Source organism: Neocloeon triangulifer, unplaced genomic scaffold, assembly GCF_031216515.1.
Source record: "Neocloeon triangulifer isolate White Clay Creek 2 clone unplaced genomic scaffold, ASM3121651v1 ptg000020l, whole genome shotgun sequence".
Taxonomy (NCBI): domain Eukaryota; kingdom Metazoa; phylum Arthropoda; class Insecta; order Ephemeroptera; family Baetidae; genus Neocloeon; species Neocloeon triangulifer.
Window position 1 is genome coordinate 1,597,162 of NW_026775561.1, and position 14,867 is coordinate 1,612,028.

Here is a 14,867-nt window from a genome sequence, read left to right on the forward strand (position 1 = left end):
AATTGCGTGTGTATAAATGCTGCAGTTTAAAGAGGGCACCTAAAACTGACACACCGACAACGATTTTTACCCACCTGCGACAATCAAAGCTATTGCTACTCTCAGTGGCATGCTCTCTACCTAAGACATGAAAAGCGGCTATTCGGCTAATTAATCAATCATCTCTATTTATTTTACACAAAATTTGCTCCAACTATTTTAATTGCCTTTCTAAATTTAGGCTGATTTATTCAATTATATTAATTCCGAAACTTTTTACTTGCTTCAAATCTGATATGCCTGAGGTGTGATATTTTTTTAATTGATAAGTTTCGCCTCAACCGCGCTTAGGCCGAGATAAAAAGCCGGGGATGAAACTGAATACTGATGGCGAAGGCACAAATTTTCTGATTAAAAGCGCCTCCGAATTTTTGCAGGAAAATCTTCTTTTAAAAATGTGTTTTCTTCCGCAAAACTCTATAAAATCTATTAATTTCAGGCGTTAAAGAATTATCCGTAATACTCCAGATTTGTCATAGAATGAGCGGTCGAAAGAATCTGAGCTTGCCACTTTTAATGGTCCTACTAGAGAATTCTCGATTACCTCAAATACCAACAGCGTCAAAAATGCACATCAAGATTTTGAAAATATGATTCAAAAAAAGCGGCTGGCGGCCACCACTGCACATCCATGGCCACTTGTCGCCAAACAACTCTATGTATAAATGTTTTCCAACAAGATGAGACAAATTTCGAAAGGAGATGCTCAACAACGGCTGCATGAAAATCAACATTAAGATATTGAGAATAAAAAAATAAACCATGGTTAATTAAAAATAATAAATAATATTAGTCATGCAAGGCTGACCTACTCTATGTAATAATAAGTCCAATTCAAAGTCTGCTACGGTGGACGTGATGGAGATGAAATTTTTATAGCGCCAACCGTATGATTAAATTTTGCACAATGAATCGAATGACAGGTGAAACCATTTATTATCCAATTAATTAAGTAAAAAAAAAGAACACACATAATCGATTAATGATAATTTACGCATGTTAATTAATCAACCAACCAACAAATCAGTCAATCAACCAACCAGAGATGAAAGTACAAAACAAAACTACGCTGATATATAAGAAAAGAACGCATCTACTTTATTTTTTATTGAGTATTGCAATCAATCTACAGTGCAACGTCCACTACGATTAATTAATTGTTCGGTTATTGCCAGCGACCCACGCGGGCCCTGCCCCCCGCCGGCCCGCAGTTGACGTGAGCAAGTGGCAGGCCCGCGGAGGACAAGCAGGCCCCTGGGTCTCTCCGTAAATCAAAGTAGGAGGCGCGCGCTTGGGGCTCCAAGTCGCCCCGGCACGCGCAAGCAAGGAAGTCCAACACGGGGGCCCCGGCCCGCTCCCCACCTGCTATTTCAAAAACGACCCGAAAAGACCATTTTAGGTGTCAAGGAACTTTACTGGAAGTGGCTGTTCGACGAAATCGAGATCAGAAAGCGAATTTTTTTTATTGCTCAAATTTTGAAAGTGGAGAAATCGCGTGCTTTTGAGTATTTATTATTTTTATCACCGATAAATATCAGCAGGAGATCACAGCAAATTTCGTTTCTGCATGATTGCTTGTAAGTTTCTTTGAACCGAAAATAAAAAATGCTTAGCCACTTTTTATCAAGAGAGATCACTAAAAGGATCATTAAGACTTGAATATTTATTGGGAATAGATTTAAAAACGTTGAATTCTTTTGGTCCGATACTATATTATTAATTATTACGAGGAGCTTCTTGGTGGGCATTTGGGACCCCCGGCCAACGAGGGAGGCACGTGGTACGCTAACATAGTACACAACAATACCACAACAACAATGACACTGCTGCTTGATACAATAATGTGATAGTTAAACCCTCTGTTTTTCGCATGTTAGTTATTTTAGTCTCTCGTGAGTAAATATATATGTGTGTATTACTGGTAATTACTTGTATATGCATTCGTTCCATGAGTATATGCTAAGGGTGGGCGGGCGCGCGCGGCGAAAGTGTGGCGCGGCGCCCTTTTCCGAAATTTGACCGAGAGCTAAGATTACCCTCGACGAGCGCTACACGAGGCATCATGCAAATTAAACTAAATAGGTGCGACACTGACTTTGATACAATGTTAGCATTTTTTTCCTCGTCTCATACAATTGATTAGATAATGAATAATCGATCAAAATACGCGCACTGAAAATGCAAAAAGACCAGAGAGCAATGGAGGAAGCAACCAAATACACACGGCTAGATCAGCCCTCAGCTGACATGTACAGTGCGAGAAAGATTTAAGTACAGTGGTGAGTTTTCGGGCGGGAGTTGGCCCAAGGCACGGGACCTTCGTCCCTGTATTGCTCAAAGGAAAGTTGTACATACAAAATAATCAAACCACAGTCGTTTGTATTCCATTATTATTGTTGTGATATTAATTTTGTTTGTTTGCTTTGTCAGTTTGTAGTCACTTTGTATAATTTAGAATGGCGACTTACAAAAATAGAGGGTTCGTAATGTATAATATATTCTATAATTAATTTCCATTTCTTTTTTTTTTACTTTGTTATTCTCTCAAGTTAGATTTTTCGTTATGCAATTGCTCTCTCACTCTCATCTTGACATCATTGTTTTGCATCATGTAAATATATATAGATTTCAATATATCATCATCATATGCATGAGTGTGTTTGTTTGTTTGTTTCTTCTTTGCTTTGTTTCCACTTTGCACGTGTATAATAATATATAACATTTTATTACTTTTGTAATTAAGTATTTTTCTTTTCTTGCTTTTCGTCCGTGCGTTGCTAGCGCTACGAGCAATGTTTGCGGTTAAGTATCAATCAATCAATCAATCAATCAACCAAGTGGTTATTGCTAGTGTTGTTTCGTTATTGTTTCCTTGCTATCTCAGCTTATGCGAGTCAGTTTTAAGTACCCTAGCGGCAGTGCTGCTAAAACTCGACTTTTATGCAGCTTGAGTAGGTAAAATGGGAGACTCGTTCCACACTTAAAGGCTATTTATACAGACAGGTCAAGAGAAAAGCACATACAAGGGTCACCCACGCGCTCGCAACCGACCGAAGCAAAGCCAAAGGTCCTGAGTATGGATATTCTTTGAATTCTACACACAAGCAGCGCCGGTTGCGAGACAGGGCGGCCCTCTTTTCTCCACAGAAAATGAACGCCTCCTCAACATTGTTTTTTTGTTTTCGTGTTCAAGAAACTTGCTTAATCATTAGTCTTTACAGGCTAGCGTAGTAAATAAATTAGTTGAACTTACACATTAAACGAGTTAATCGCGCTACTTTAATTTTTACAATTACAATTCTATTTAATGATCGTTGGTCATGTCGCATCACGAGCAGTCAGCTGATCTGCACTGCAACTCCTCCAAGCGATGAGCTAGGAATGTGGTGGTGGCTGGGTAAGTGAGTGAGTGAGTGAGGGGTGAACAAGGGTACTTGGCAATCTTCGGACTAGAGAGGTGGAGGAAAACACGTTTCTTTTTCAATTGAAGAGATCGCGCTAGGACCTAGCCTAGGTTATTGCTAGCTAATTTGGCCCTCTGAGTGACAAGTGAGTTTGTTTCGTGGTCCTCGGCGGCGATTCTCAATCGCCTCTTAATTTTCTTCTTTCGTTAGCTGCCCACCCGAGACACCTTTTATTTGCTCTCGCTATCTCTCGGCAAGTTCTTATCCAAGGGAGGCCGGCTGGCTATTCGTAAAATCCAGTATTTACAACAGGGCTAGCCAAAAGAGCTGCCCCAGCGCTTTGGAATCGAGGTCTATTTACAAAAGCTGGCTAACTTGGTAGCCTAAACACATGAGGAAATGCCGGTTGGTGAGCAAAAGTGTGGTCAATGTCCGTCAATGGCCTCCCCTGATCAGCACTTTTCACTTAATTCACTAGTTATTCATTAATTTACAAGCTGCCTTCAATTTTATATTTTTCAATATTTTGTAAGCGAGTCAAAAGTGAGTATTCGGTTAATATTTTGCCAAGTCACAACATGTGGATTTTGAGCAATTTAGCTTCTTACGACATATGTTTTGAGTATTTTGTCCAGGTCTGGCGCAAAAATTTTCATAAACAAATCCACAACTCAGCAAAATATTTATTACATCAACAAGCTTGCAAAGCATACTTTGAGACTAAAGGGAGGGAAAGAGATGAATAGTAACAAAAAACAATTTTTGTTCAAAACAAAAGACATTCCAATGTCAGAATTTCGGAACGAACATGAGATAAATATAACAGGATTAACTTAAGAGGGAAAAAGCAACTGTCTCAGTAGCCATGCTTGCATAAATTGAGATTGCTTTAAATTATTTTCACTTGAATACCTGCTTGCTTGCAAAGAGCACAAATTATACTGAAGTTCCACTTTGGTGTTGTACAAAATTAACATATCTCTTCGCGCGCGATTTTTTTGTCTCACTTTCCGATCAGTCTCGCGGTTACATGAGAAACAAATGAGTTTTTGGTGCCTCGGGGGTGAGAGAGAGATTTGAGATTGAATTTGTTACACAGACAGAACTGCAGAGTGGGAGTGTGAGCAAGGCTTCAGTCTACACGTACATGCCCATGCCGTACATCGAGCCCCAGTCCACGCCCTGGAAGCTTGACATGTCCACGTTGGTCAGCGAGTAGCCCTGATAAGGGTTGCCCGCGGCCGCAGCCGCCTGGTTGGGCGCTTGGGGCATGGCCGTCGGAGCCTGAGCCAGTGCAGCCTGCGGTTGATTCGGAGACTGCTGGGCTGCGGCCGCTGCAGCGATCGAGGCCACTGGCAGGGGGTACGGGGCATATCGGTGGTGGTAGCCAAGATGGTATGCCGGGTTCAGGAACTTGTTGTAAGCAGCAGCAGCCATGGCCGCCTGAACCTAAATTATTCACATTTTTTTAAAATTAAAAATAAAAATAACAATGATGAGAAAAAAATCGGAATTGGATTGGATTAAAATTAATTTTTGGTTGAATATTCAAGTTAATAATTCCAAATTGAAAACTATTTTACGTTTTGTTATTTAATTTGACTTTTTTTGTATGAAACCAAAATTTTGTAGAATTTTTTGTCTTTTTTTTGTAATTTCTTTTTAATTAATTAATTCATGTCAATTTTTATCTACCTGTGCTGCCTGATGTTGTTGGAACTGAGTGGCTGTCAGCACTTGTGCACGCTTGAGGGCAGCGGCCACTGGGGCCTGATAGCCGCCCACTTGCATTCCACCAGCCGATGGGAGCACCAGAGGTGCCGCGGCAACCGCGGCAGCAGCAGCAGCGGCCGCTGCAGCCTCTTTGGGCTGAGCCTTCTTGCATTCCACTTTCTTGTTCTTGATTGTGTGGAAGTGAATGTCGCACACACGGTCCACCTGTAATAATTAAATTTGAGGAATTCGATCTTGATCATGAAAAAATTACTTACCACGTCTTCGCACTCGAAAGTGACGAAGCCGAAGCCGCGGTGTCTCTTGGTCTGCTGGTCCATCAGCATGACAGCCTCCTCGACACGTCCGAACTGACTGAAATAGGCTTTGACCTCGTCGGCTGACGTCTCCTGGCTCACCCCGCCGACAAAGATTTTCTTTGTCTTGTTGGGGCGGCCGCCCTTGCTCTTGGGGGTTGCGTGTTTGGGGTCAATTTTCTTGCCGTCCAGAGTGTGTTCCGGTTCCTTCAGAACCTTCTGCACTGTCGAAGGCTCACTGAATGTGATGAAGCCAAAGCCGCGGCTCCTCTGCAAAGACAAAACAATGTTGCAATCAACTGAAAATCACAAATTCAATTAAATTCTAAGGGCAAAGTTAGAGGACCACACAGGCAAGGCAGAGGCCTATTGAAAAGTGTGGTGCTCTGCAAAAACTTTCCACAATTTTGTTGAATTTCATATATAATTTTTTGTCATTCAATGTTATTAATTGTGGAAAATTTCTGCTAGAGATGTGTGTGTTTGAACACCAAAAAATTACAAACTAATGAATACCATCAATTAATAAAATTTATAGTTGGCAATGTATATAGTCAAGTTTTTGATCTAATCAAATATAAGGAAAATGCGTGTATGTGTGTGACATATTGAAAGATCAGAAAAAATCATTACTCTACTTTTTGAGGCTGGGCGCGACGGAAAACCAGTGTTTTGTGTGTGGTTTGAAAAATCTCCGCACCAGCCTCGATTATGCCCCAAAACGTGTAATTTTGTTGACAAATAGCACTACCAAATACAAAATCGAGAAAGTTAATTGGAAATAATAAAATGTTCAATAAAATTCAAACGCACCAAGTAATGCAAATAAATTACTGTTGAAATGAATGCCACAACTGAACTCAATATATTGTTAAATGATATAATAGTAAATACCCATAATTACAACAGCAATTAAGTAGTGTAATCAATGCACCGCTTAGGCATGTAATAAATTACAGCGCCAATAATCAAAGTAACAATAATTAGCCTGGCCTGACTGCTGCTTAATTTAGATCTGGACCTAGTTCGTAGAACGACGATCGTATTTACAGCCTGCTCTTGAGCTTGGCAACATGCAAACCAACCAGTGATCAGTAGACCAAGTTTTAATCAAAACTTCTAATCACAATTAATTCCAATTTTAATCAAAGTATATAATATATTTTATATGGGGGACAAAATGTTACGCAAAATACTTAAATATATATAACTCGAGCTTGCATAGGGCACTTGGGAGCTGGTGACACATTTCGCACATTCCAAATCTAGTCACAACTGCAATTTTTATACGAGTAGCCCAATTAAATTAATCAATGGCCGGCTGCAGTGTCACCAGCATGAGGCGCCGCGTGCGTTGGAAGGGGGTGTTAATCAAGAAGTACTGATGGTCCGACAATAATATTTAATTAATTAATCAATCAATCAATCAACCAAAAGAAGAGATGCCCACTGCTACTTCCAACCTAGGTGCCAACCAAGTCCAACCGAGCACACTCACGCGCTGGCTGTTTTACCTAACCGGCCTGTTCGTTCGTTCGTTCGTTCGTTCTTTGGTTTTGTCGGCAGCAGTGGCGCTGGGCAAGAACGGCGGGTATTCACCTGGGTGACGGGGTCCTTCATGACCAGAACGTCGGTCACTTTGCCGAACTGGCCGAAATACTCGCGCAGCTTCTCAGCTGACGTTTGCCAGCTGAGTCCGCCGACGAACAACTTGCCGGGGGCCGGCTCGCTTGAGCTGCCCCCACTGGGCGTCGAGCGGCCCGACGAGCCGCCCTGGCTGCCGCCCCCGCCGTTCAGGGTCGCGTTTTCGCTGCCGTTCACCATCATGGGGCTGGCACCAACCACGCCGTTCACGATTCCCTCCATTCCAAGCTGAAACAAAACAAGAGCAAATTTTTAAAATAAACTTCAACTAAAATTAAAGGAATTTATTCAATACTGGGGGTTTTATTGGGCCGACTACATTTTAAATATTTTTCTTTGTCATAATTTGCGACTCACTTAAATATACATTTTTAATATTTTCATATTAATTATTTTCCTGCACATTTTTATTTGTACTTTATTATAATTAATTTATCCTCTTTTTTTCCAGATTGTGCCGATTGTGGTGATAGTCGGTGGCGTTATGGTCTTTGCCTCCTCTGCAACAATTTACTTCGCCACAAAGAAGCTGGACGTTCAGTAAGTTCGTTTATTGCGACCCCTTTGATCTCGTCGCGTTCCAAATGACACGCGGCTTCCGCCTCGTCTGCATTCCCGTCTCTCAACGCAAAATCAGTTTGCCGCGCAAATTGACGTTTATTGGCGGCGTCGAATCGCTTCCCGGCTGCTGCATTTGTCAACCAAATCTAATTTTCGCCTCCGCTTTGATCCCAATTTGATTTGCAAAGCGCGACACGCAAACCACTTTTGATGCTGCGTGCGAAACTAACAGAATTTTTCGTCGGGCGACGCGAGAACAAAAATCGCCGTTAATTGACAACCGTTACACTCAAACGCGCTTTAGACGAGACAAACAATTACACTTATCGCAATTTGATAATTGTGCTGATAATGGTGCTTGTAATTCACAGATTCGTGGGTCAGAAAGCAGACTGCGATAAGCTTAATCTCGCAGAACCTCGGTACGCCAAGGTGAGTTTACGATCACAATTTTTTATTTAAAATAATTTCTATTTGAAATTTTCCAGGTGTTCCGTTTCAAGCAGGAGGTGAAGCCAAATCCTGAGCTACAAAAACTTCTGGAGGAAATCAATCAGAAGTAAAATGGAACTGAAGCGCTACGTTTTAAGTTAGTATGAAATATCTTGATGTGTAGGAGATAAATAAATAAAAAATATTACGATCATGTATCGCTGTCAAGCAAATAAAAAAAAATGTATCATGCAATGAAATAATTTACCGTTTCGCAATTTATTATCATTATACCTGACCTTCATCGAAGTCAATGCTTTATATTTTCAAAGAATTTTTATTTGTATTCATTTGATTGAACTTGGCTGATCGCAATCAAAGTTACTTTTCTCGGCCCCACGATATATAGTCCAGGTGCGGCTCAACTCATTTTTTTTGTAAGCTGTGACGTGCCATCAAGCTGCATTGTTATGTGCTGGAGGGAATCGGGGCACAATAGAAAAGTAGACGGTGAGAGCTGCTCCCCTTGCGCAACTTGTATCTTTTGGCGGTTGTTTCTTCAGGGAAATTGTTTCGTTTCGCGCGTCGCAGCTATTTATCCATTTGTCCGGCCAGCTGATGCTTGTACGTGTTGTACAGTCTGGCGTTTGCGTTCAATTTGATTTATGATGCGGCTCACCCATATAATAATCACTATGCCAACGTGCATCGCCATGTGTTACTGCGACTGTAGCGATAGGAAGATTTGCAACGCCTGATTTGCAAGGATGGTCAAGCGAGCGAATTATATTAAAAAATTCCAACTGGAAACCATGACTTATTGGCGAAGCCCGCACTGCGCAAATTTGCACTGCAATGCTCGTTTCTTTGTCTCTTCAAAAAGTGCAAAATACAATTAAAAATAAAAACTTAAAAAACAAGCTAATTGAAGTTAAGATTGAAAATTTGGAAAGTTTAATTGATTTAGCTTCAAATAGTAAAACAGCTATAGCAAAAAGTATATAAGCACAATTTATAATGAAGTAAAAATTAAAAAAAAATTAATTTCAATTTAAAAAAAAATATATTACAAGAATTTTCATGATATTATTTAATTTCAAAATAAAAATTATTTTCTTGTGAATTTTTTTGCCGGTTTTGTTTAGATTACAGTTATATTTTTTCTTTATGAGCAATTTCAAGTCCGTCGGCAGTTGAAAATGCTCGATGATCACGCAGCTTGTTCTCACTTTCAGCTGCCGCTGCTTGGTTACCAGGTAAATAAGTGCATATGCGCTCTCCGCGTGTATTAGCACATTTTCTACCGTTTGATCCGGCCCGATTTACATAATACTTCCTTCCCTCCTCTTCTCCTGGGCAGACGGCGCGAGCGAGCGAAAAGAAGAAAGAAAGAATGGAGAGAGAAAAAAGCGGGGCACAAAAGAGGGCAAAAAAAAAAATAAAGAGTGTGCATCATCCCCATGCGCGGCAGCAGCTAGACCAGGTGGCGGCGATACAAAATCCTGGCGAGCTGCAAGCAAATCTTGCAAGGGGTGCAAAGAGAAAAGAAAGAAGTGTCGGTTGCATCGCGCGTTCGCCTCCCTTCTTCTTCTTCTTCAACGAACGTTCGGCGCGAGGGGCGACTCGGGGCCGGAGGGGGCAGCTGCGCCCATTGTTGGCATCGATCGCAACAATGGCGTGGTGGGGGTTGGCCGATCAATAGGGTGGGGCGGTGCTTCAGCATCCCCCCGTCAGAGCGCACACCCGTCAGTCGCTCGTGGGACGCGCAAGCGAAGGCAGTGTCGGCGGCGGCCGAAGAGCCGCGGCCCCCGGCCCAGGGCCGCCCCCGGTTGGACGAGATATTGTCCTGTCACAGCAGTACTGAACTCAGGTTACTGGTGGGACGGGACATAACCTCGCCCCAACTATTTCAACAAACGCCTGCCGGCACCTCTCGCCCTGCGACCTGAGGGCCCCGTCGGCCCCCGCCGCGACTGCGCCCCTCCTCGGACGGCCCACGCCGAGACCCACCGCCCGGCCATCGACCGGGCCCGCCGCCATCTTGCCCTTTGTCAACTGCATCGATCGCGCCGCCGCCATCTTGGCTGCCCCCTGGCCCATGCCGTCCTGTGGGCCCTCGAGCCGCCTCTGACGGGGGGCGGCCCCCTTCCCTTTTCACGGCGGGGCTGTTTGGCCTCGGACGGTCAATTTCCAGTCCCAGCCCAAACGGGCCTCGCCGTTCTCGTCCACACTGCGGAGGGTGCAATGGCCTATCAACCCTTGCAAAATTTATATTTTGTACTAGCGATCTTAGAATTGCGTTGAATTTGCAATGTTAGCTTTAATGAGGCGTTTTCGTGCCGAGTGGCTTTGCTGTTTTGTATCTAGATTATTGATCTGACTGTCTCCTCATATTTGCTTCCATTTGCAAACAACCGCGAATATTGATGTTTTTCTTTTAACTTTGTGCCTTTTGTTAGTTTTATATGTCGTGTTTGTTTTCCTTGAGCGCAATTTTGAAAGTTGGTGCAATAGTTACTGAAAGGTCGATAACATGTAATTAAAAAAAAAAAATGCTGGTTTTGCTTTATTAGAAGGAAATTTAGATTGTTGGAATTTGAATAAAAATTGTGTTCCTAAAGAAAATTTTATAAGATTATTATTTACGCTTGTGGTGTTTGCTACATTAAAAAATGCATGTGAAATCAATCTTACGCTATGCAAATTTTTTAGATAAAATAGAAAATGATTGTTTTAAAATCAAAAGAATACAAAAATTCTCTTGTTCCAATGGGGAATTTTTTTATTTTAAAAACAAAAAAATAAGCCGTAAAAATGAGGGAAATCTCAAAATAATTTATTCAAGCAAAGGACTGCACTGGATTTGCTGTAAAATGCGGGTTGCGTTTAACCTTTAAGCATTGTCAAAGGCGGGGAAAAATGAATTCACGTTTTCTTAATCCGTACAGGCGAACAATGCATTGAATATTCGGGCGCGTCGATTATCGCAAGCCATTTGGTGATTGCCAATCTAATTAAATCAGGAAGACGTTCGCGAGCCACACGGGGGGCGCCACCAGCAGGGGCTGCAAGCATCGATCCACCCCCTCCGCCCACCCTTGCAGAACGCCTCTCGTCCTCCGCTCTTGATACTTCTCATGGGCCCGATACTTTTGCTCCGGTGGCAAATTTGCCATTGTTGCTACAATAATGCGATGGGTGGCCGCAGACTTGCTCTTTTTGCGGTCAGAGAGAGTTATTTGCGCCTCCGCGCCGCCCTCTGCTGCAAAAGCACCCTCAGACCACGTGGTTCGGGTGAGAACGCTTTTGTCCGTTGCACGCTGGCCGCGTTTATACGAGTCTCGCGCGCTTTACATTATATTATATAATTAAAATATAATTTACTCGCGTGCCGACCGGATCTGATAAAATGCTGTGGAAACACCTCAACCTTTCTCTCTTGGCGGCCACTATCTTTTTTCGAGTGTCCACGCGACAAATTCATTTTACGCACCAGTGTTTACGGAAGTGTAAATTAAATGGAAAACGCGGAAAGTTGGCCACTAGTTAACTTTATACACGTATATTTCGGCATTAATTTGGCATGAATTTTTTATTAAAGAAACGAGGATAAAATTTAATAAGTTGATTTTTAATTTACTTTTATGCCACAAAATAAAAAATACATCAAAATATGCATAAACTCTCTTAATTTATGGAAAAATCGTCTTTTTAATAGATTAAAAAAATAAATGCAATTAATATTTCTATAAGTTTATTGAAAAGTTAAGCAGGGATAAATTATTTCTTTTTATAATTTTTGGGTTAGTTCTTGAAATATTTCTAAATTTCATAAAACGGTCAGGGAAAAATTATTAATTTTCAAAACACTATTTCCATGCACGAAAAAAATGGAAGACAACAGCCGCTAACTTTTGACCTTTGCATAATGTGGCATAATGGCATGACGCCCACACGCGTTTTGGGCAGCGGAAAGACGGAAAAGTTGCCATTGAAATATAAAATGACACACGGAAAGTGTCGAGAAGAAGATAGCGCGCTGCCAGCCAACTCACTCAGTGGGAAGTTGCCGGCAAAAAGTTCGCACATCTGCTGCTCAACGACAAATTACGCCAACCAGAGCCAACTTTTTACTCTAGACAATTATTAGCCGATTTCCCTCGCAAAACTCCAAGGAAATATCCAGAAATTCGACGAAAAAACGTGTTTGAATAATGTAGAAGTCGCTTACTCATTGTATTAACAAGAGGGAGATAGCAAAATATGACATTACAAAACACGTTTTATCAACGCAGTACATTAGCCACGATTGCACGGACGATTTTTGCGCGCACCAGCAAATTGGTTCCGCGGCCCATTTGGGCCCAGTGAAGCGTGCCTATCGAGTCTGCGTTAAGTGATTGATGGGCCGGCTTATCAAGCGTGTTCACACCCAATTAGCGACGGGCGCTTGCGGGTCCTCCGAAGCCCCTCTCGCGGGGAAGACTTACTTACTTTCGAGCCGGCTGAGCACGTGGGACGGAAATAATATTCGAAGCAAATAGGCACAATGAGAGACGAGCGGGAGGCCATTCAAATATTACTCTCCGCTTTTCCCTGACAAAAAGAAATCCCCTTAAGTGTCTGCGGGGTATATGGAGAATTGAGCAGCTTTCTCACATTTCGTGCCAGCAGCAGGCGCACTCCAAATATTTTATTCACTAGCTTGCAGCCCATCTCATTTCGGTTTCCGTTTTCTCAGCGGGCTTTGTGAGAAAATGTTCATTAATTTTCCCCTCGAGTCGTTCAAAAATTAAATTAAATTACAAAAAAAAAATCGTGTTTGGTCATTGATTTGCGGCCGGATGACAAAAAGTGGACTAGGTTTGACGTTTCCGCAATTTGCATGTTTAACAAAGTCCTATTAGTTGGGCTCCGTGTCACAGCGCTCTGTATTTGCACAAAACACGCGTCCGCGCTCTGCTAATGCGATTGTGGCAATTCGCATTCGCAGTACTTTGCATAAATTTTTAAGGAGATCCATTGGCTGCCGCCGGTTGGGCAAACGGAGGGTGTCCAATAACACGGGCAGAAGGGGTGGTTGGCGCAAATAAGCGAGCCACATATTCGGCGGTATTGGGCGAGTGCGTGTTGCAAAAACCGGTAGCACATTTACTGATGTGTCACATGGGGTGGGCTCTGCAGCAGCGCCATCGATCCGCGCGATCGATCCGCCAACTAACCCCCCGCCCGCCATCTTGCACCCCTCACTGTTATTGTGCAAATTTTAGAAATTAATTTAACAATCCCCTAAACTCATGAATGGCATGATCTCTCTGGCGCGGCTGTAAAATAACGGCACGAGCAATGAAAATCCGCCCCAGTAAAGAAGAAATAAATTGTATACAAATTTATATTAATTTATTTATTTAAAAAAAGTACCACACAATTTATTTTTTTATTTTTAAGGAAAACTAATTACAACTAAAAGCAAGATTCTTTTGTGAGCTACTCTGTAATTTTAAAGAACAAGGTGCGTATTAATAGGCGCCACACGCGCGTTCAATCATCATCATCAAGCAAAGTCTCGCCCGGGTGAATTCCTTTTAAGCAGCCGCCGAGTAAATTGCGAAATTCACAATCGCACCAAGTCGGCGGTTTTGTGTTTATATTTTCGGGGCCGATTCCCTTCAAGGGGTAATTTAACAGGACTAATTAAGATCCCGGCGAGGCGCTCTGTTGTGTAAATGCTTATTTAGCAAGGCACACGTCTCGTCCTTTCCTTCCTCTCTCTCTACCCAGAGTGTTTTTCTCACGTTTCACAAACAAACCTGCCCCAAGAGAAAACTTTCCAAACTATATTTTATATATTTTTTTAACCAGCTTAATCAAATTTCGGCCGATGCGTGCGGGCGTTTTGATTAAACTTGTGATGAAAGAGCGCGCGCAGAAAACTCGCGGTTGCAGTTGAGCCGAGTGAGCGGCGGCCGCGCTCACAAGAGAGGGCGATGATGATTCAGTGAGAAGAAATAATGAGAAAGGGCGAGAGCGAAAATAAAAATGGGGTCGTCACAGCACTCGCTATTGCTTGTTGTCTCAAAAATTCCAGCTGGTCTCTCGCTCTCCCGTTTTTCTCTTTCTATTTTATTTACGCAGAGGCACACGGCAGATAAACATTGAGGTAGGTCAACCCGCGGCCTGTGAGAGGGAAGAGCCCAGCAGGCCGAAAACACCCCAAGCCGTTCGCTTTCAAGGCTTTTCCGACGACGAGAGCAGGGCAACGCTGTGTCACAAAAACACTTGACGAAACAGAGAAAGCAAGACGAGAGAGAGACACGCATGCAGCAGCAGCACCCACAAGAGATGAGTGGTGCGGTTGCGTTGGGAAATTTTAAGTGTCCCAAATATCTCACCCGAGTCCGCTGCCACCACTTTTAAAAGCCAAGCAAATCTTCCACATTTTATTTTTAGTGCAAGTTGTGTAAATTTTTAATATTATTGGTGATTTGAATTTAAATTCGGCTTTTCCACAATCGGTTGTTGTGAGTTGTTTATTGTTTAAGAAAATTAATATCCTGCTCTACATGTTTCATGAGCTGTGAATTCATTTTGTCAAGAATTAGTACAAAAACCTATTTTTAAACAACATTTTCCTTTCAAATTAAAATTATTCAAAGGCTACATATTAACACACAGCAATTTTAAACACAAAATTTGACAATTGAATTCAATTTTTTTTTTAGCAAATTAATTTATGCAGGATATTGTTTTTTCTTAA

General features: G+C 42.1%; 1 protein-coding gene across 2 annotated transcripts in view; it reads right to left on the reverse strand.

The window, feature by feature from the left end:
• Positions 1-3,523: 3,523 nt before the first annotated feature.
• Positions 3,524-14,867, reverse strand: part of LOC132204048 (RNA-binding protein Musashi homolog 1) — a 63,758-nt gene continuing 52,414 nt past the window's right edge. For both annotated transcript variants that reach the window (XM_059632280.1, XM_059632281.1), the window contains 4 exons: positions 7,073-7,345; positions 5,435-5,743; positions 5,139-5,381; positions 3,524-4,892 (listed from right to left, as the gene is read on the reverse strand). In XM_059632280.1, the coding sequence (XP_059488263.1) occupies positions 4,581-4,892; positions 5,139-5,381; positions 5,435-5,743; positions 7,073-7,345 (1,137 nt within the window). In that variant the 3' untranslated portion in view covers positions 3,524-4,580. The remainder of the gene's footprint in view (positions 4,893-5,138; positions 5,382-5,434; positions 5,744-7,072; positions 7,346-14,867) is intronic.